At 36.1% G+C, this 24,179-nt stretch overlaps 1 protein-coding gene across 1 annotated transcript in view; it reads right to left on the reverse strand.

Annotated features, from left to right (window-relative positions):
- Positions 1-1,952: 1,952 nt before the first annotated feature.
- The window catches only part of caln2 (calneuron 2), a 40,032-nt gene continuing 17,805 nt past the window's right edge, over positions 1,953-24,179 (reverse strand). Inside the window, exons 4-6 of the mRNA XM_066646357.1 lie at positions 23,793-23,905; positions 4,751-4,907; positions 1,953-3,788 (exon numbers count right to left, since the gene is read on the reverse strand). Of these exons, the coding sequence (XP_066502454.1) occupies positions 3,661-3,788; positions 4,751-4,907; positions 23,793-23,905 (398 nt within the window). The 3' untranslated portion in view covers positions 1,953-3,660. The remainder of the gene's footprint in view (positions 3,789-4,750; positions 4,908-23,792; positions 23,906-24,179) is intronic.

A 24,179-nucleotide genomic window follows, 5' to 3' on the forward strand; every position in this document is an offset into this window, starting at 1 on the left:
GGTACATACCCTTTAGACAGTTCTCCTACATGGAGAAAACATGCATGCCATAGGCTCTATGAAAAAGCATGATTAGCTACAGGTTTACATAGAAACAGATGAAGGCTATAGGTACATTTAAATGTGAACTGTTATTGTATTTACATTACGATTAGGAGTTACATACAGTAACAGGAGATGAAAAGATTAAAGGAATAGTCCAGTTTTTTCAGTGATTCTTTCAGCCTAATCTGTCACAGATTTGTTAATGTTTCCATCTACCTAGTAACGTAGAGTAGAAAACTCAGGAAACCCACGACAGACATGGCACACCTATGGACAGGTGATTGCCAGGGGATCAATTTAATTTAAGCAATTTTGGTCCATTTCTTTTGGTCCATAAATTAGCCAAAATGACTAGTGTTTAAATGATCTAGAAAAACAATAATATGTATGTAATTTTGTTCTATTTTGACAGTGAAATTATGCTACAGATGCAGCAGATGGAAAACTGAAAAATGCTGAAGCATTCCTTTAAGCTTTGTTTTTTTATTTTCAGGTGCACTTGTAGAGCACTGAATGCTGCATTTGCTGAGCCTGAGAGTGAACTGAAGTGATAATCAAAAGTGGACCAAAAAGTCCAATAACTCATAGATACTTCTGCAGAAGTTAGTCACTGTACTGTTAGTCAAACAATATTCACAGACTTTGAGAAGACCTCAATACTCATTTTCTAATCAGTAAAATGATTATGCCACCCTTTGTTTATATGACATGTCCTGAAGTGGTTCCATAATTGAAATTGCAGATTTTTTTTGTGGTAGAGAAGGTACTAGCATTTAATAAGAGTAATCTGGAATATACTGTGTGTCCCAGTGTAATATGGTTTATTTTACTGAAGTACACTCTCTGGCCACTTTTTAGGCATCAATAACTACACTCACTGTCCATTTTATGAGGTCCTCCTACCGTATATTTTCTACAGGTTAGGGATGGACAATAATGATGATATTGTATCATTATCATTATAATACGTGTTTCTTTGCAGTAATGAGAGTCAGTATTCAAAAACTCTGACTAACTGCATGTTTCATTTCAAAGAATATTAGCAAAAATGATTTAATTTGATTTACTGCAGTGTGTGAAATATTAAGAAAATCAGTTGGATCATAATTTAATTTCTTTCTTTTTTATTGTGGAACTACTGGCTTTTCTATTCCTAAATAAACCTGAGAAAAAGCATAATCGTATTAAATTTTTGTCATATCACATCCACCCTTATGACAATTACAGATTATAGTCCATCTATTTCTCTCCATAATCTGTTAGTCCTCTTTAACTGGGTTTGTCAGTGGTCAGGACCATCACAAAAACACCTTTATTATTCTGGTGGTAGACTAGATTAGAGATGATGGCTCATCTCTTGCTGCACAGATACTTACCCTCTAATCCTGCATCAGTGGTCAATTTCTTACCACAGATCATTGCTGTCTGGTTATTATCAGTTCTCAGTTCAGCAGAGGTACCGTGGTGTGTGATCACTCTTTTCAGCAAACACACAAGTACATTAAAATGGCAGTGTGAGGACTGAGCTGAGAATAAAATATGTGCACCTGTAAGGTCAATGGACCTGATAAAATGGAAAAAAACACTACAAATTAGTGGCCAGTGAGTGTATATTAAGATGTTGCACTACACATTTTGATACAAGGATATAAGGGTTGATAGACAATACCTAATGCCATTTAAATACAGTTAGATTTTATGCTACACTAAGTCTGATTATTTCTGATCAGACAGTGTCATAAAGTGGAACAACTTTCTTTTAATTTTTAAAAGAGGCATTCAGAAATAAAAAAGAATATTGGATACAAGAGCATTTACACTTTGTGTAAATTTATATTTGTCTAATTGTAATTACAGTATGCTTTCACCAGCTGCAGCTGCCTTGTTCTGGCGATATTGAAAGTAATCCCAATGTTGGAATGTATTATTTTCACTTATATTTTAAACCACATTTCATATCCTATCATGACATCAATTTATTATAACAACCTCATTACCTATATATATATTTTTTGCCACTGTCGGAACAAAACAGGAAAAAAAGAAAAAAATCTATAGAGGATGGCACAAACCTTTGTAACTTTAAGTATATTGGTGTGAGAAGATGTTATTCAGTCATTTTAGATATTTTCCAGCCTGTTAATTAAAGCTTTTTGACACCCAGTAAACAGTATGTTCATTCATTCATCCATTATCTGTAATCGCTTATCCAGTTCAGGGTCGTGGTGGGTCCAGAGCCTACCTGGAATCATTGGTCGCAAGACAGGAATACACCCTGGAGGGGGCGCCAGTCCTTCACAGAGCGACACATAAACTCACACCTACGGACACTTTTGAGTCGCCAATCCACCTACCAACGTGTGTTTTTGGACCATGGGAGGAAACCGGAGCACTGGGAGGAAACCCACGCGGACACGGGGAGAACACACAAAACTCTTCACAGACAGTCACCCGGAGCGGGACTCAAACCCACAACCTCCAGGTCCTGTGTGACCGCGACACTACCTGCTGCACCACCGTGCTGCCAGTAAACAGTATGTGACATTTTAAAATTATTTAAAAATATATAAATATTGAGATTTTGCTTTGACAGTGACTGTATATAAATATGCACACTATGTGGCCAAAGGTTTGTAGACACCCGTAATAATTATCGATTTCAGCTTCTTTAAAATGCATGCATTGTAGACACATTACACACAAAATATTATGAAAAATGTATGAGTCAAGTAGGGGCTTTAGAGGTATAAAGTCCCCAAATACTGCAGTGTAGAACAGTGTAACTATGTTCCATGGAGAAATGGAGTGTGTTGTTTATGATGCATTCAACATCTGTACCTTACCTACTAATATTCTCATTTTTTAATAGTTTCAAATTCTCAGAAATGTTCCAACGTCTGCTGTAAATCCTTTTTAGATTAAGAGAAATTACAGCAAAGGAAGCAAACACTGATGTAGAAAAAAAAATGCAAGTATAAATGAGTGTTTACAAACATTTGACCGTATAGTGTATATGTGCTATACATTAATAATGCCTTTGACAATCATATATCAAATGTCAATTCATTATTTAGTGTGCTTTGATACAGGTTTTGTGGATGAAATATTTTCACAAGCATGCACTGCGTGAACACAGATACACAATGAACTTGATGGAAATATCGGCATCTCCTCCTCATTGCTTGTAGCTCAGATGGTGTGGAATCTGATATCATCAGGACAGAGGTCTTTGCTTTCACAGCTTGTAGAGACAGAATGTACACAACACAGATGTAGGCAAAGGGACCCTGGGTCTTATTGCATTAAAGGGACACCAGGGAAAAGCCCTTGTGTCTCTCTGTCAGAGAGATAAAGGGAGGGTAAACACCTATTAGTGTTGCTTCTTTAGGTTCTCAGTGAGTGTCTTTTATTACATCCAAGTGGGGTGATTCCAGTAGAGCTGATATAGTGATACCTCATCCAAAACTCCAAACTCTGGCTGCAGGGAAGTCAGTTCAAGGAATAAATATCAGTGTTTTTTTTTGCAGTTTTTCTTGTATGAGGTGGATGTTGTATGCCATTTAGAAGGTTAAATGGAGCTCAGGTAAGAGTACCCAAAGTTCACAGCTGGTGGGGCTACTCCATACCATTACGCAACATCTGATTGGCCGCAATAAGCATGACACTGATAATGAAGGCCATGGCAAAAGCACAGATGAGGCTCTTGCGGACGCATGTCTGACGGTTCTTCTTTTTAGAATGCACTGATGGATTAGATAAAAGAGAAGAAAATTTGAAACAAACATGAAGCTGCAAACAGATATTGAAAAAGACTTAAAAACTGATAATTGGACATTGCGCAGGGAACACACAGCATGCATAAGCACAGGCCTTCCAACAAAGACAGTTAACGCGCAGGGCCGTTTGTTGCTGTGCATAATGAGCCTTTGACTATGTAGAACAATGGCTTGGAGCACATAATACAAATGGCTCTACTGACTGCTTTTATTGGACTCAATAAATGTTTCATTTAAATATTATAATCATTTTCCTCTTGTTCTCCCTGGTGTTCACATGAATAAATTGCTTCATAAGGAGAGCCGAGTTGACAATGTGTGGTGAAATTCTCTGTCCATTTCTGCCCATTTGAATGACGTAATTGCAAAATAATTGGAATACAGACTCAATGATAGTAATTTACAAACAATTAAAAGCTATGAATAATGACCATGTTTAGACACATTGTCACTTTTGTATCTTACATCTCTGAAGCCTTCTTCACTGAGAAGATATTCACTGAGAACATATTTCACTGAGAACATATTCTAAATTTTTTTGTTCATTTTCATGTCCTGTTTGCCATGAACATTTGACACCATTTACATGCCTGGAAATGTTTGAAATGTATTATACAAATATTTTAAAGATGAATGATTAAATTATAAAATTGAGTTTTTTGACAACAATCACATTCCTATCTTTACTAAACTTTGCATTCTAAGATTCTATTTTAAGTGACTTTGGAACATAATTGTTATGAAATTTGTTATGAAATATTCACACAATGTAAAGGGCAGCAGGATTATGTAAGAGGCCATTTGAGAATTATCATATATTTATGTATCTAAGTGCCATTGTGCACATCTTATGTTAAAACCATTGCCAAAAGGTGATCCACATTCAGTCATTGAAGCAGTAAAATCTTCTGCCTGTCTTTTTCGCTTACCTCCTTCAAATTCAGTCTGGCAGTTCCCTGAGTTCTCCTTTAGGCTCTCCTCCTCATTCACAATGATGTTTTCAATGTCCTTCATGGTCAGGTGGTCCCGAAAAGCCTGGAACAGGACTTGTTTCAGCTCCTCCAGAGACATCTGCTGCATGTCAAACTGCCAGGAGCAAACACAGACGTACAACGTTACAGCACTTCACAGCCAGGTAAATTTTTTTCTGTGTAGAGGGCAACCGCTCCAAGACTGGATAACAACAATATGCTCTTAAACACTGACTAATAGCCTGACTACTTCATAACACTTAAACTCACAAACCAAGCTGATCATCTTACAAAAGACTATGGTATATTTTTCTTCACAATGAAAGACTACACCAAATAGATATCTACTATGCATATCAGTCCAACATCAACAGAAAATATAATGTATTTTGCACATTTAGAGTGTACTTTGAAGGTATTCAGCCTCAAGTCTATCCATTCTCCTCCTTTTTAGAAGACAATAAGTGCTTGTTTTGACAGCAACAATTTGCTTGTTGCTTTCCATATAGTTTTTGCTAAGGGAACTAAAGAGATGGCCGCCAGCAGGGAGAATCCCTGCTTTTTTTCCGCCCCATGTTGTGTTCAAGTGATTTATGGAATCTATTGAATTTATGGATTTATGGAGTCTAATTGGCATCCAGAAAGGAGCAGGATACTCCACAGTCAGACATTTTATTATATTATACATTTGGAAACATATTCTTCAGTACAGCTGTCCTTCTCTCAACTGCTGCTGTCTTTTCACATTCACTGTAATCTCTGTGCAACTGCCCCAGACAAATTAAGTATTTATACATTTATACAGGATGTCTACAGATACACTGCCCTGCAGATCACAGTACAGAGAAGTAGACACTCATAAATGTGACATTACCTTTTGGAATATAAATCAATTTCTGTTTTGGAAAGAGTAACAGCCAGGGAGCAGGAGGAAGAAAAACAATAGAGGGACAAATTATAGAAGATCTTCCATCGATTCAATTATTTATTACCACTGAGAAATGGACCTGAACCTCTCTATCTTTCAGCAGTGTTGTTATCAAGGGATCTCACAAAATCCTTGAGCCAGCTTTGCTGCGATTGCAGGATGGCCTTAGTCTCTGCACAGTCAATGAATTATTGAATTTCAAGAGACTCTGCACACTGTAAGAGAGTGTCATTTCTTTAGGCTTCATTATCTCCTAGTTTTTACTTTAGATATAGAGGTGCAAGAAACAGCTACCATCCATGATGTGCTAAAGCCCATAAGATATACTAAAGACCAACAGGTTTTAATCCATTAAGTACTTAAGCACTTAGTGTTTGAAGCTGAAAGTTTCCCGCAAATACCATGTGAACCTGTGCAGCTACAGGACATGATATGGTAGAAGTAATAGAGCAGTAACCAGTAAAATATATTGTTCCTGGGAAATTAAATCTGTAATAACTGTAATCATTTTCATTAATCTTGCCACATTTCATTTCTTTTGCTACAACCTGCTATTAAGTACAGTACATTAGTTCTCCCTTGACACAGGCGCACACACACACGCAAAAACCAGAAAATATTTATTAGCCAGAGTCTAGTTGATGATATAAAAGCAATAGTGCCTACTCTGTATATAATACTCCTATATCTAACATTAATCTTATCCAATCATATCACCCAGTCTTCCTTCTAAGGTCAAGGGAATAAACAGGGAGTTTGTACTGATCTTACTGATCTTGGAAGAATAGTTTGGGATTACAAACTTTGGATGATTAATTCTGAGTAATTTATTCTGTGATTATTGCAGATATATTAATAAGTATTCATTTACATATTACCATAATGTAATATAGCTTTGATGTATTACCACATCAGCATGATATCTCTTTAGCTTATAAACACATTTAATATCACGCTCTGATTTTCTTTTCTATTAACGTTCCAATTCATTTGCCATAACTCTCTGCTGGTTTATGCATCATTATCCAAATTTCTGCAGTAAATGAATACTGTTCTTTGGAATGGCTTATTTTCCTTCTCCCTCTACATTATACATCATACAGTAACTCATTTAGAGTGCCCTTTGTACGGAATTTATCACTGTATGTGGTTTTCCCCCTCCGGCTTTTGCTCAGGTACTGGGGGTATTGAGGTTTTGTCTCTCACCTCTGCCCCCCGAAGGCCGTCTGCAGATGCAGTGTCTTATCAGTAAGGGCTGACAGTAGCTGTCAGAATGCAGAGTGGTGGGTCTCGGTGGAATAGTCTCAGTGAGAAAGGCTCTCCTGAGCTGAGAGAACAGCGCTGAAAGTGTCTGCTTCTTTGTTCAGACAGAAATAAGACATCTGCCCCCCCACTTACTCTCACTCTGGGGATTCTTCCACCCCACTAAGCCCTATTTGTTCTGAATGCAGTGATATATGGGAACGCTAGAACTATTTATGTGTCCTTTGTGAGGAAATCGATTACATCATATATTTTCTTTTTCCCTTCATTTGCCTGTCTTCTCTCTCTCTCTCTCTCTCTCTCTCTCTCTCTCTCTCTCTCTCCCTCTCATGCTCTCTCTCCCCTCCACGTTTGTCCTACATTGCTTTTGTTTCATCTCCACCAGTGACCTTCAGAAGGAAAAGCAAAGACACATGAGAACAACAAATCCAGATCACATTAACAGGGAATAAAATAAGGGGATACAGTGGAAAAAAACCTGAAATGCTGTCAAATGACGTGAAATACAATGTCATAATTTCATCAACACCACCTTTCTATTTTTCTTACTTTCCACAGTAAGAACGGAGATTCATACTTTTGATTTTCTCCTACTTCTCAAATATTTCAAATATTTTTATTCTACTCAGATGTTGTAGCTATATCTTGAGGCGGTAAATTAATGCCTTTCTTGGTGGTCTATGGTAGATTCTGAAATTGTTCTTGAGACCAGCACATTTAAGTGGTTTGCCTGCTTTAACACACCCACTGCAGCTCTGAAAGGACTTGTCCATTAACTGATAGTTGAATCAGGTGTGTTGGGAGAAGGGACAGAGATAAATCTTCAGGGCAGGGTGCCTCCAGGACCAGGGTTGAGAAACACTGTGCTAAAATATAATTAAAACATAAATATTTGTAATATCTTAAAAACTACTATCTACTATATAAATAATAAATATACAGTAAATCCATTTCATTTTCCATATTTTCTGTTTTTTATTTTTATATCCTAAAATATTTGTAAAGATAATGTCAGTCTTGTATTGGGGTTTATTTGTTCCAAGCTCGATCTTGACACAGACTTGATGTGTCCTGTTCTCTGTTTTGTCTTTTTTCAAAGTTTTTTCCTGTTTTTAATTTTTTTCTCCATGTCACTTCCTATTCCTTTTGGAATTAGGTAAATTTATATATAGTTTTAATTGAAGTATCACTATGCCATTTTAGTTCCACGTGTGAAAGAAATATGATAGGCAGCTGAGGTGGGGATGGGATGTTGATTGTGTGAATTGTGACACTTAGGGGAACAGCTTTTATTGGGAGAAGTATTTATAGGAGAATTGAAAATGTAAATAAGCAGCAGAGGATGCATATAAATAAATTAGACTAACACTGTTTTTTTTTTTCAAATGTCATTTACAACTTGTTTAGATGAATGCAGTTAACACATGGATCTCTTGCATTGCATTAGCAGCACTCCTAATTTAATCTGATGAAAAATTAGGAGGAGGAGATTTTGGAAATCATTAAGCTGCAAATTTTCAGACATCAAATCACAATGTCTTAGTGCATTTTTAACAGAGTTTACTGTCCAAATGAACAGTGTAAGTGATATATTTTATTAATGTAGAGAAGATGCACACATTGGAATTAAATAAAAACTGTTAGTGCATCACTTCCCCAGCATATACAGCAGTGTGAGATTAGACTGAAAGTCCCAGCAGCCTGAATTTGACTGTCAGACTCATTCAAATGCTGGTGTGATCTTATGGGATTCAGAAGGTTAGGGAAGGACTTCATTATGATGCATATATACAGGAAACCTAGCAGCATAGCATGAAACATGAAGCATAAATTCCATTTACTGGGCTTCTCCCATGAAATTCTTTGCACCGTGAAAGATTGTGCAGTGGTAGATTAGTTTAAAGAAAATTACTGTGTTTTGGGAGAGCTGGTCAGCAACAAATGACAGATGAGATGTCAGGTGGTGAAAATGAAGAAGAAAAAACACTCTGGAGTGAATTACAGTAACAAAAGTGTCTGATCTGCACCCTACGTGAAATGTTAGCATCATTTTCCAAGGAGCCTTGTGTATAAATAACAAAAATAGCTTTGGCACAGAAGGGATTTGATCTCAGAGGTAAGAAACACGTTTGTATTCCTCACAACAAACAAAAACAAAAAACTCTTTTGGGCTAATACTCTACAAGTATTTCCTTGACTACACCTGAGAAAAAGAAAAAAGACACAATCTACATTTTTAAATACAAAATATTTTACATATGTCCAGGTTGATGAAGTCAACTATAGATTATTCTGAAAAAAAAAAAAAATTAATATAGAGAATACCTCTTACTTGAAACTGGTAATAAAATCATAAGGCAGAAATGCTGACCATTAATTATATTTTAAGTGTTGTAAATATATACATTTTCATACATATTTATTTTCATATAGTATGTTGTTTGTCTCTAAATACATTTGAATAATGAATAGTTAATATATTTGCAACCTGAACATGTGTCATTTTCAAATGTCAAGAGCTGTAGTTTTTATTACAGCATACATCAACAACTTTGTCTTTAGTTTTCAGTTGGAAAAATGTATCCAATTACATGTTCTCTGATCTACATGTAGAAGAAAGTAAGACCAATCGAAGCAACAAACACACCTTCACGTTTCAACCACAACACCTTGGCCTCGTTTATAAAATCTACATTTTGGCATTACAAAGTATAAACTGAGTAAAATCTGTTTAAAAATTAAATAACAGAAATTATTCAGTGTGAGTGCATCCTCTGAATTAGAGTATACACTTTAATACCATTTTCAAGGTGATTTTCAGATGTCAATACTAAGTCAGTAGAGCAGCAGATTGCTTAGGGCACCAATCAAAGCAGTGAGACCTGGAGGGACGAAAAATATAATCCTTTGGCTGATATCCAGGCTGTCTGATCTCTGTATGGAACTATTTTTAAGTGATGCTCTAAACACAGGAATAAGAGTCATTTCTGCCAAAGCAAGTGTGAAATATGCACAGATTACCAATTTAGATGCAACGGGCAAAGCACATTCACCCCTATCTGCTTTGATGTTGCTGCTGGAGGAAGGCTGGCAGTGCCTCATATGTGCTTGAGAGCAGGGTCATAAATGGAATCAAAATTTTAATGAGGTTCAGCTACTTCTTAGTGCATCCAATGCTGTCACAGGTGTTCAATCACGCCCACATCTGCACATAAGCAATCAAACCCTACCCAATGGCAAGTGTTCACTAGAGGTGTATAAAGCCTCTCAGTATTGGGCTTCACTGTGCTCTCTGAGAATATAAACTTCCATCCAGTATCTTTGGGATGAGTTCCAGTGGTGCCCAGTAGTAAATATCCAACATTCAGTGGTGCTTGACCTTACTTGTGTTCTTGTGGCTGAACACAATCAAATATTTACGGCCAGTGATAAACTGAATCACCAAAACAACATCATGCTCAAATAAATAACCCTTTTACACACTGACACACTTATTCCATTTGGCTGCTCCTCATGTCTAATTTTCTGACAGCTGGTGTGATAAATAGGGTCCACCCTTTCGGATATGATCAGTAAATAATGGTGCAATCAGGCTTGCACACTGCGAGGCACATTAAATTTGATGAACATCTGAAAGTCTCTAATTAAATAAATATTTACAATTATTTTATGTTGCACCTGAAAGCCTCTATTGATTCCAGTCAAGCTGCATGCCAACAATCCTGAAGAATCCCTCAGCAGCCTGGATGATTTAAGCTTCATTTACTTGCGTGCGTGCATGTTATCGGTAGGTGGGAGATTAATGCAGAATGGAAACACCTCTGCAAATTGATTCTGAGGCCCACAGAGTAGGCAGAAGATAAAAGACAACACAAAGCCATGACAGAGAAATATGAGGAACACACGTTTGAGAAAAAACACAAACATCTAATTCAAAGACAGGGCAGTATGTGTAGGGCTGAACAGTGTCATGTTCAAAATGAATTCTTTACTTGATATGTTTGCTATCATTGGCTGAGAAATATGTGGGGTAAACAAATACTTTAAGCTCTCACTTCAGTCAAGGACTGCATACAGTAGGAGTAACATTCTATTTTTCAATAGGATAACTTGGATAACTTAAAGATTTTTCACCCTACTCCTAAGTCCATGACAAAAATTCAAAATATTTCCTTGTACTTATAAGGGAACAGAAACTCACTTTTAATTGTATTATAATTGAAGTCACTGGCAGAAATGTTCAGTAAATATTTAAAATTAATTTCTATAATTACTAATTAAAAAAATAAAAATGTAAGTAATTGCATTATAGAACACATATAAAACCAAAGTTCTTTAAACAAATTATCCAAAAACTAAATGCATAAACATACAAATTACATATCAGCTAAAACTAACTGGTATATTTTTTAAAATCTTGTTTGAAAACTGAGACCTGAGAGAGAACAGACCCACTAAATACAAACCCTTGGAACAGAAAGATGCAGTTCATCTGAAAAACTGGAAGAGGAATTAGGTTGTAGGGGTTTTAAGATATACGCAAATACATCTCAATTTAGTGCCTTAAAGACAAAAAAACAAAAAAATCCCTTAAACTGGACCATGTAATGAACAGAAAAAACAGAAGTTACAACCTGAGTGATGTGCTATCTTTTTTAGTGCCTGTCAGCAATCTTGCAACTACAAGCCAGTGAAGTCTTACTGACACCAATATATAGTTCATTGCAGGGATCCAAGTGAAATGAAATGACGGCATGTATAACCCTGAGAAATGAGATCTTTTTTATTTTGACAGCTGAACTTGAAGTTGGAAGAAACAATTATGACAACAACATTAACTTGCCTGTCAAACTTGTAGCCAGGAGCAAAAACCACTCCAAATTTATTGACCTGAGGTTACACATAATGCTAAAAGTATATTAAGATTTTTAGAAAGTTGTCTTGGGTGGGCCAAAAATGCTACTTTATATTTGTTGTCATTTAACTGAAGATGGCTATTTGTACTGAGTTTTTAATTTCACTCAGACACTCATTTAGATTCCTAAGTGGGAACTAGTCAGTAGGCTTCATTGGGAGATGAGCTGTGTAAATTATTTGTATGAACATGTAGATAATGCAAATCTGCATTTCATTTCGATGGAGTAGCTGCTAATGAACTGACTATTAGAAGTACTATTTGAAGTACATTAATTAAAGTGCTTCAAGACAAAACTTAATTATCTATATGTACTGCTTAACAATACAACATTTGCAGATGGTTAATTGGCAACTACTAGCTGGATGAGGCTTAATAAGGGCTTTACATGGGTACTGTCTTCATACACTGAAATGTTATTATATTTGTGATAACACATGACTAGTGTAGTAATGTAGATATGTTTCCATAAGCTCCTGTCATTCATTCATTCATTATCTGTAACCACTTATCCAGTTCAGGGTCACGGTGGGTCCAGAGCCTACCTGGAATCATGGGGCGCAAGGCGGGAATACACCCTGGAGGAGGCGCCAGTCCTTCACAGGGCAACACACACACTCACACACTCACACCTACGGAAAATTTGGAGTCACCAATCCAAGCTCCTGTCATGCACAACAAAAAATTAAATAACCTGAATTGTGTTTTCCAACATTCACTGTTGCTGGAGTGATTGAAAAATTACTATTTTTAAAGGGTCAGCTTTGTTGGGAAAAAAAATTGTTAAACACTTGCCCAAATTGGGTGAGATTTGGAGGGTAAATGTTACTGCTAATATTGATGGTAATGTATAGCATGACACAGTTTGTGTGTGAGGTGTAGAACTTCTGGGGTAATCTTTTAATACCTTTTCTACTTCTACCTACTTTGCTCCTTTGCTTTAAATGTAATGACACCAGCATCCACCACAGGCTGTAAAGCTGGTTTTGATCCTAAATATCAGCACTCTGTGAGACAGGCTTCTCCACATGTAACAAGTCAGGGCAGATCTGTCTGGAAGAGAGAGATGGAGCGTGAAGAGAAGTGTCAGAGGCAGATGTCTTTGGCTGACCTGCAGAGCATGGGATGAGTGCGGGAAGTGTCATGTTGAAGGTGTCCAGACACATTTATCAGCATGAGATAGAGGCTCACCATCTCTCCCATCCATTTCTGCCTGTCCACCTCATAACTCAGAGCCACACTCAAGCGTGGCCATGGACAGATACATAAAAACAAATTGTGACATTTTGATAAAGCATTAAAGGAATACTGGCTTTTGCATTTGTCAAACTAAACATAATGTTCCAAATTTGTGTAGTATCATCAATTACCAGACAATAATTTCTGTGTGTTTACTTGTACTTTAAGAAGAAAAGAAAACCCACTGAACCCAAACTGATGTAATGGAAGCCATTGGGCAGCTGTTCTGTGATGATTTATCATGAAATTGAATTACACCCAAAAATTATAGCAATAATATTATAGTCATATTTTGAGAAAGACAAGAATGTTGTGACAAATCTTTCAAAAAGAAAAAAAAAAACACTGTGTGTGAACAAATAAAACCTCTGGAAATCAAAATGTATGATTTTAATAAATTCAATTATAATATCTTAATACTACTGTAATATTACATGGTATCACAAGAAAATCAGCTGAAATTAAGAATAAACCATACAAAGCTACTATTTTTATATGGTTTTTAAAAAATCTTTTTCTAATTAACCACAGAGAAAATCATTATTGATCATGATGTGCAGGAAATCCAGCAGCCACAGATGCTGAATAAATTGTAAATAAATAAAGAAATACATAAAGTTACAATTTAGAAATACAAGAAATACATATTAAATTCAGTCAATTCAAATATTTTCATATTTTTGGTAAATTTGGCTGTATAATTTTGTCATAAAAAATGTCAATGATGTTACTGAAATAAAACTAAATAACACTTAAAAACACATGAAATATTTGTAAGGCAGACTGTGACACTAAACTAAAGTTTCAAAAACTACATTTTAGAAAAGCTACTTTACTGATGGTCAATAACATTGTTTTACACCTAATCTACAGATCAACATTCATATTTTATTTGCCATGGCAGAGTATCCTAATGGTGTTTCATGTCATTTGCTTCCCAAGCATTTTAAAAAGCTGGAGCATTCATTTAAAGACCCAATGGATTACAAATTAACACACATTTAACATTATGCCTTGTTTTTAGGTGAACAGTTGCATCAACAGATGGCTGGCAATGAATGCAGCAACATCACAGTGTAGCAGTGCTGTTCTTTGACAAGACTACATGAGAGACATTTTTCATTCAGTGTCTTCCATACAGAGGTAGAGAGCCAAATGTGGCTAAGCTAATATTGCATAAGAGATAGCAAATTATGTATTCAGTGCTCCATGTACAGGCAAAATTCTGTCCCTAATCTCATCAGACAATCAATACCACATTATTCCTTGGACATATCAGAGGGCAGTGGCTATAATGGCCTATCAAAGAAATGGACTCAGTGGTTTATTTCCAAGTGGCATTGAATTGTCATGTACTGGCAATAACTTAATCTTTGACCTTGAAATAAACACACACACACACACACACACACACACACACGCACACACACACACACAATTATTTTCTCCAAGAATACATTTCCAAGGCAGTACCAGGGTATAATTCAGTCCTCAGCGCTTCAACTGTCACTTGGGGAGGTGTGAATTGGACAGATGGCGTTTCAGTGAATGGTGTGTCTGGGACCGAGGCAATTATGGCAGGGAGTCTGGGGTTTATCGGCCCACCATAACACTGCATATTCTCATTCTCATTCAGTGATACGCTCGTCATGACTGTTATTACTTCCACTTACTCCAAGTCAGATCAGCTCACTGAGCCGCGACCTGACTGCTGGCTCCTGCTAACCGCTAACCTTTAACTATCTGACACCTGACAGAATCCCACAAAGCCATGCTAACATAATAGCTAAAACCAACTGGAAATACTTACACATTACTATGTACATGTAGGCAAATATATAGTGCTATGTTAATTCCTCCATAATCACATTTTATTATTGAACCACATGCATTTTTACTGTAGCTTGAAAATCCCCAGTCTGTGTTCAAGCCCTCTGCAAGAGAAGAATGTTCAGTGTATATCCAAAAATCTCAAATAAGTGTAACCTGTATAACGCTGTTAATAAACAAAGTTTTATGTCCAAAGGAAAAAAAAAAGATTCTGAGATTAAAGTCAGAAACAGAAAATTAAATTAAAGAAATTAAAGAAAGAAAAAGTCAGAAAAATTCCAAGAATAAAGTCAGAATATTTCGCTGCACATGTAATGGAGCAGACTCAACCACAGTGTAACTGAGAATTCATACTATAGTATAGATTTCTGTAATAAAAACTCAGTCCTCTGGCACAACAGGACCAGATTATTATTTAAATGCTGAATCAGTTGTGCAAGAACCAGTTTATTCAGAAGAGGACATGTAGTTTCACAGGATACAATTAATGATCATGGAAAAAAATATCGATCCAGAGGGAGTGGAACTCTGGCTCCATCGTGTTATGGCTTATGGACTTATGCAGTGGCTGAACTGAAGGGTTTTTATTTGTTATGTTTTTTGGATGGAAGCATTAAAAAATAATTCTGTTCACTTCATTCACTGCTTCTTCTGACTTTATCTTCGATTTTCCAACTTTATTATCTGAATATTTCTGACTTTATTCTTAGAATCTTATTATTATTAATTTTTCAATGCTGTGGCCTTAAAACACCATATAACTGATAAAAACATTTTGAGTACAATGATCTCCATATAATAAGATTTTTTGTAATTTCTGATAAATAACTATTAGAAATGTTCAACAAATTCAGTTTTAAGGCATCCAGATATGGGCTTTAGTCAATTATCCCAAAATTCAACTTTAATTGCAAAATAACATCACAATCTGAAACTAAACATATAGATTTCCATTATATTTGTCATTATTTCATGATGTACAGACCCTAGAATCAGTCCACATTTGTAATAAAATATAAAATCTAGGATATATTCAAAAATAAATTTACCATTTTTAAGATAGAACGTTTTTATACTCTACATATAAAAATTATGACTTTAACAGCTATTATTTTATTGTCCATTCTATTACACTGTACTCCTTCACTCTGCTTAAAAATCTCTGCTATGAATGGAGGGACTCTTTCATTGCACCTCTGCTGTAGGGTCTTACACTAATGAAGAGCCTGAAAGAAGCATTCCGCCTGGCTCACTTTAACTCTCTTTTTATTTGATGTTGTACAACATGTTCGAGAAGAATGCAATTAGCAGGGTAATTATGGAAGGGTGGGCATGACCAGGGGGATCACACACTTCATACAGAAGCTAATATTCCAAATAACAAACACTAGTGTCTACAACCACAGTCTATTAAAGCTGTAAATACATTCCATTCATATTCATGTGGATTTAGAAGGAAAATTCGAGGGGCTGCTTTATTTGTGGTTTGAGAAGAAAAAAACAAGATCATTAGGAGCATATTAGTGATTCTGTAAAAGTACCTTAGAGGAAAAAGATATCAGAGAACAAGCAAAGGTATTTCAAATGTCACTGTAACAAATTTCAAACAAACAAACAAACAAACCACAAAACAAACAAATAAGATGATTTTTTTACCAGCAGTTTACAAGGTACACAACAATGCATAATTGTACACTACACTGTATGTCCATTAGGGCTGTGCCATATCGTATCATTTGTGATAATATCGTCATCATTTTTAAAATGATTGAAAAAATCTATATCGTGACCATCACAATATTCTGACTTGTTTATGTAATGACACAGCATAGTAACTATTGTTTGATTATTTACTGTGAAACTTTAAAGTTACTTTTGGTATAACTGTTTATGTTTGCTGCACTTTGATTTTGTGGTAGATTTATATACTACATTGTTGCTTTCTACAAAATCAGAATCTTGCTAAGTTAGTTTACAAAATAAGCAAATGTTTATGTTTCTTTTTGTTTGTTACATTTGTAGTAAAATAAAACATTTTAATAAATATAACATATTAATATATGTTATAATATAATATTAAATATATATGTTCTTGAAATTAATTAAATTGTTTTATCAGTGTTTTTTCAAATTGCCAAGAATATCGTTGTCGCCAAAATACTCTGAAATACCCCTAATGTGCACCATTAACCTTTAGTCATGACAAGGGCTTTATCAAGTCTAACAATATAAAAATCATCTTTGGCATACTTTGGAATCAGTATTTCACATATATATTACTTTGCTCAGCCAAACACAAGCATGTGTTATTTACAATTTTGTTAGATAAATAAAATTTCAGGAGAATTAACAAATTATGCATTCTTGTATTTATAGCATTTTACAAAATTCCCAACTATAGTACAAACCAGGGGTTTTATGCCGTATCGTATACGTATTTGTTCAGAGACTTTATTCCAGTTTTCCATATAACTGAAATAATTTCCCCATTCCTTTAAAGTTTTAAACGCTAGCTACATTCTCTGCATTTCATGATCTCTGTAATGCCAAACACATTCAGTACTGTTGATGTATGGCTTCTAGGCTGATCAGGTTATTGTTCTAAGACCATCAGTGGCTTCTTTGTTTATCTGAATTTTTGGTCTTTTTCCTATTCCCTTAACCAAAGTAGTATCACAGTGGATAGGAAAGACAGAAACACCTGTGGATATTTTCTGAAGTGTAGCAATGATATGCGCAAGAATCAGGAGAAAAGTATTTCCAAACTCTTGAGCAGTGGTGTGGCAGTGTGTCTGTAAAGCTTACTGCCGGTGCTGAAGAGTTTACCGCCTGATGTTACAGGAGTTACTCCAGCTGTGAATGTTTCTGCTATAAGTGCAAAGCCAGTGCTGCTGCTCTGTTGATGCTGTGGGCTGTGAGAGGGTGAGTATGTGTAATTAGGAGCTGGTGTCATTTGCCTGGGTGCAGCACACACAGAGAGTAAGATGATCCACACCAAAATTGACTCGTCAGCTTTGCTTTAGAAACATTCAATCTCTATTTTAAAATGTTTCCTTGATATATACTATGCTAAATTCATTTTTTGGTACTCCCTATCACTCACTCTCCACTTTCTGGGATGAGATTTCACAGTAAAAATATTAAAACATAAATTTATCAGTATATCACTTAAATTTTACTTCACTAATGTGTGTACTGTAAATGCTTATGTAACTTATATCCTTATTTATTCTTGTCCCTCTATCCCCCAGTCATACATAGTTTGTAACCTTGGCTTTCCCAGGTTTTTATAGTGTGGTTTCTGGTATATGTATGCCTTATATTTCTTTGTAGGTACTTTCTGTCAGTGTGACAAATTAGGCAATGAGGCAAGAGGAAGTGTGAGCTGGTTTTATTATCACCAGATTCCACAGAGGTCAAAAATTGATTGATAGAAGTAAGATGTGCAGATATATCCATACTGAAAGTAGTAAAACCAAGGAATACAGGACAGGAAACAAATAACACAAATGACTGCAGACCTGAAACCAAAACACTGGTAAAGTCTAATATTACAGAAATAAAAAAACACTACCAAGGGGGTAGTTCCCTGTTTATGCATATTCCCTGGACCCATTATCCCACATATACATATTTTGTGTGTTTGTTTTTAGCGTTGCACCATCTCTGATGTTAAAGCCAGTTTCTCAGCTTATTACATATTTGGTTTGCTTGGCTCCCTGTCCCTTGCCCTATAAACAAACTCTGCATTTGTATCCAGCCACAAAGTCTCATATGTTTTGAGTAAATTGCACAAAAGAGAAAAACAAACCAGCAGATGGTTGACTTGATCAATGCAAGATAAAGACAAACAATACCTATTTGAGCTGAATTAATTTACCACAGGTGATCCAGTAATGTAATCTGTAGGGAAGCTGAGTGTCCAGTTCGTACAGGATAACGTATATGTGCAATTTCCCCAAATTACCCCAGATAGCCTGGATCGAAGAGTATAGACTGGACATTCATATCAAGTTCAAATTAAAATGGGGCCACACAAACAAAGGACACAAAACTAACTCCCAAATAACGTTAGTTGCAATAGCTAGTGGGCTAGTAAAGTGGGCTCATTCCACTTAACAAAATGCCGTGTAACAAGACAGAAATTGCACTGTGCTGTGAGAACTACTTTCAAGATATTCCACTTTCCTTCTTCTTTTATTTAGGCCATAGGCATAAATACTACGGATTACAGTAAACATAAGGATAAAGAAAGTTCATAAGTCATGTACTGTTTTATTGGTCATCCTTGTTGACAAAACACGCACAAAATCAAGCTGGCATCACAGAAAAGACAGAGACTGAAACAAAGACTGGGGAAACCATGACAATCTGGTCTTGTGTCATATTGTATGTTAATACAAATTCCATCAGACCACAGCTAGGTGATGATAGAATTCATATTTGTTTTGCCCATGACAGGGACAGCATTGAGTGAAGTTATTTTAAAGTAGCCAAATTAAAAAATCTGAAGCTATATCTGGATACATTTTGACATATATAGCATTATTGAATATTACTGAGTACAACAACAATTACTAAAAAAAATAAGCCTTTAAGCAACTAAGTTTGTGGCATTACCTATACTACTAGAAGTATAACAGACAAAATACATACAAGTGTTTATTCCAAAGGACACAGACCCTATTACCAGTTCAAAGAGAAACCATAGAACATGGGTTCTGAAAACGTATAGAACTCACACAGAGACAAAAATATTTTACCGTGGCAGTCAAAATATCCTACTGGCAGCTTTGTGGCTGTTAGTTCAGGTTTTGCTGACCTGTTTGTCTCTAGTTCTTTCTATGATCAAAATCAGAGGTCAGAAAAAGACTACAGTGAAGGGTTGTTGCTTTCAGCATCGGCAAAGGCAGCCTAGCTTATGCGTGTGTGTGTTAAAAAAATTCTGATCACTACCAGTAGCTCCTGGCTCTTCTCTCACTTCCCCTCTGACGAGCTTGTTAGAAAGCTTCTGAAACACCCGCACTAATAAGAGCTTAGTCTTTTAAGTTCCAATGAATGTATGAGAGGATCATACCTGAATCAAACACAAACTTTCGGCACACACACAAGCATGCACAAACAAACAATGACACTTTCCTGTGCACATGCAAAAAAATTAGAGCTTTTGTCCACTCTCTCAAACATTTGTAAAAATGGGCTTTAAAATAAAATCTTACACAATCATACAATTTTGTATTCATGCATTGTGTGTCCAGTAAACAGACTTCTATTATTTTTTGTGACACTTAATTCCTACCCTGTCCACAACTACTAGTAACATAACTCTAACTTGACCATCGCATTAAAAAAAAGTTGTTTCTTTAAAATTTAATTAATTACATTTCCCCAAGGAAGAAAAGTTCCCACAATATAAATATGCAAATAGGTACAGGGACACACACACACACACACACACACATCTCTCATCTATTAACATATATGTTACCGTGGCAAATTCAGAAACTATACAAAAATAAGATTTACAAGATTTTATTTAGAAAGCATACAACAGCATTCTGGTAAGTTTACATCAGTTAATCAACCATCATAACTGTAACTTCCTCTAAAGTAGTTTATTACAGAAATTACAGATGTCTGTTTCATGGCAGCTCCCTCTGTGAAATACTATGACTCAGTATGTTTCTCTACACTGACACATCAAAACACTCTGTAAGACTTTCATCTTATATCCTAACCAAATAATTATGAACATATTTCAGATACAGTCAAACAGCAGACACACACACACACACACACACACACACACACACACACACACACAAACAAACAAACACATACACACACACTTCTTAGTCATGCAGACACATTGACACATGCACTTAATATATGGACAGACAATCACACACACCCAAGGTCATACACACACACACACACACACACAGACACACACACACACAAACTCACTGGAATGTCTAAAACCCATATGCTTCTTTTGGAGGTTTTGGTTGTAATGATTTTCTGCTCCCCTGAAAAGATATTTTATCTTTCAGCATGCTGTCTAATGTCAAGAACCAGTTCATGAACAGTAGAGCGGTTTAATAAAAAAAACAGCTTGTAATGTAATTGATTTTATAGAAACCTCAGGGGTCCTCTCTGAGCATGTTAGAAACAGCTGAATCTGCTGTAGCCTGTGACCTTGTCCGACTTTCAGTAATAACTATGAATGAGCTCACATTAGAGATGGAATGTTAAAAAGAATAACTCTTTAAAAGGGTAATAACACCAATTTATCTTTCTTTTCTTTCATTTTTCAATAGTTGAGATATAAAAAGCACAATTAATTTTACTCTATTTGTTTTAATGTTACTAAGTTGATATTTAGCAAAAGTATTTTATCATTAGTCATTAGAGGATTGACCTTAACTCCACTAAACAGGGGTGGCGCTCTCCTGTAATTTCTGAAGGGATGAAATAGTGAGAGTTAATCAGGGAATATTTCCTCCTTCATAAAGCCGAAAATGCTTGTCAGTGTGGGGCTATTAAACCCATATATGAGATTCCACTGTAATAAAATGGACTGCGTTTGTGTGTGTGTATATATGTGTGTGTGTGCTGCTGGGTGATTGGTATGCCATGTGGTATGTGTAATGATATTACCTGAACTACTTCCATTCATGAGTCACTGTGTCCCACTAGAGGTGTGCTGAGGTGTGCTAAATCACTCCAGAGATTTGTGTATGCAACCTTGCTGTTACACTTACATTCACATTCATTGCAAATGCACACATACTGATCAGCCATAACATTATGACCACCTTGTTTATACACACTTTGTAGGTCTCCACTGATGAAGGACCAGAGAATGACCACCACCAACAGATGAGGTTCTGTCTCTACATCTTACATCTACAAGGTGGACCAATGTGGTAGGTGTGTGTATAACAGAGAAGACAGTGAGTGGACTCAATATTTAAAAGTGCTCCAACAGCACTGCTGTGTCTGATCCACTCATACCAATGCAACACACATTCACACACCACCACAATTATGTAAGTGTTACTGCAGCACTGAGAATGATCCACCACCCAAATCAGGGTGGGGCTGCAGATGGACAGATGGACTACAGTCTGTAATTGTAGAACTACAAAGTTCTCCTGTTTGAAGGTAGGATTAAAAAATGGTCATAATGCTATGGCTGATACACATGTACACACACTACATACAGTCACACTAACTAAAACACCATGTACACACTCTTTAATACTTTCTATCCAGTAGTTATTAATGCAGCATTACAAAGGAATTGACTTTTTCTACCTCTACAACTTCAGTACATTGCATTACATCCTAAAAATCACCTTCATATATTTGTTGTTGTACACTAAATAGACACTGGATTAGGAACATCTGACTTGCATTTACATTCATTGTCCATTGTATCAGCTACACTGACCCTACAGAAGCACTCTGCTTTTCTACAATTACAGACTGTAGTCCACCTGTTTCTCTTCATACATTTATATCTCTATTTCACCTGCTCTTGTGGTACCAGCACAACACATTTACACACCACAACCACGTCAGTGTCACTGCAGCGCTGAGTATGATCTACCACACAAATCATACTATCCCTGTGGGGATTCTGACCATTAAAGAACAGGGTGAATCAGTGATGGTTCAGTGTATATGCCTAATAAAATATTTTCCATATATTACTTCTCTCTTAGTTAAAGTTAAAGTTATAAGGCTCTGAGACCTAACAAGTAATGCATATAGAGTTTACAAATGTGAGATAAAAATTTCACAGATGTCTTATTTTACGACTGCAATTTTGGTAGCAGTGCACACATTTTGCCGAAAGTTGCATATGATGAACTTATAAAGCTCGGCATACACAGAAGTTTAAGCCAATTTTTAAGTCTGATTTTGTAGTCAATGACTTAATTATAGGATGGGGCTGAACTGAAGTTTTATCAGCTGTCATCTGCGGTGCAGTGTGACAAGAGAAGTGGTCTGATTAACTGCCCAAACAAGTCGCACATTTGAATGGATTGCTGGATTCAATTGGCTGTTCTAACAGTTGAGTGGTCTCCCAAACAGATTTCTTTTAAAATCCTGAAAATTCAGTGTACCCAGCTTAAATTACTCTAAAATGACATTAAATTATTCAAAACGTATAAGCACACACTAATATACTGCACTAAACCCCAGATCCAGATTAAGAAACTACCATTAAAAATAAACCAGCTTTCCTTTTAAGTAACAACACACAGTCAATTAACATGCATTCTTCAAACCACCAAAATCCACTCTAAAGAACTGCTGGCAATGAAACAGAGGATCTATATCTAGATTAGCTTCTCTTTACTCTCCAGTGGTGCACTCTGTCAAGGCCTTCCTCACTTTGAAGCCTACTGTTGGGAAAAGAATCAGTTTGGCTGGCCGTCACGGGACGGGGGAGGTAGGTAAGGGGCCAGAGGGTGGACCGTAATCCGCAGAAAATAGGCTTTTAGGGGGAGTGATCTCCACCGTATGCCCAGAAAGCAAAGGCATGGTCCAATTAAAAAAAACAGGCAGGGAGAGATAGAGGATGAGGATGATATAATATAGAGAAATAGGAAAATAGCAGAAGGAGGAGAAAAAGCAATAATTAAGGTAAGGTCAAAGAAAGCAAAGAGGAAGGAATAAAAAAAAGGGTTAGACATGGAAGAATTCTGTGAGGATGATATAAGAAGTAAGAGAAGAGATAAGAAGAGGTGAATAACAAAAGGTATTGAGAGAGGACCTGAAAAGGGAATAAAGCAGAGGGGTCATTTTGGTACCTGCCAGAAGATACTGTCTATAGTGCTGCCCAGGAAGCCTTCTCTGGTCTCATTTGATAGTAGCTTAGGTCCCAGTATCGTCATGAACTCATCAAAGTCCACCTGTCCATCACCTGCAGTGAAGTGATAATAGTTTAAATATTAGCAAATAACAATGATGACTGTTATTTATTGTGAAAGGTGTGGACTACATAAGATAGCACTTTAAAAAAAACATCTCAGAGACTCACAGTGTAATATGACTTGTACATTTTTGACAGTTGTTTGCTCATGCTTTCACTCTGCACAACTGAGTGTTGTATAACCTAAAAGCAGTTTTCATGTGGCTTTAATATTTCAGCATCATACTGACACTGCAATGGTTTTCTCTTTAATTCAGCTGGTTAC

Source organism: Hoplias malabaricus, chromosome 15 (assembly GCF_029633855.1).
Source record: "Hoplias malabaricus isolate fHopMal1 chromosome 15, fHopMal1.hap1, whole genome shotgun sequence".
Taxonomy (NCBI): Eukaryota; Metazoa; Chordata; class Actinopteri; order Characiformes; family Erythrinidae; genus Hoplias; species Hoplias malabaricus.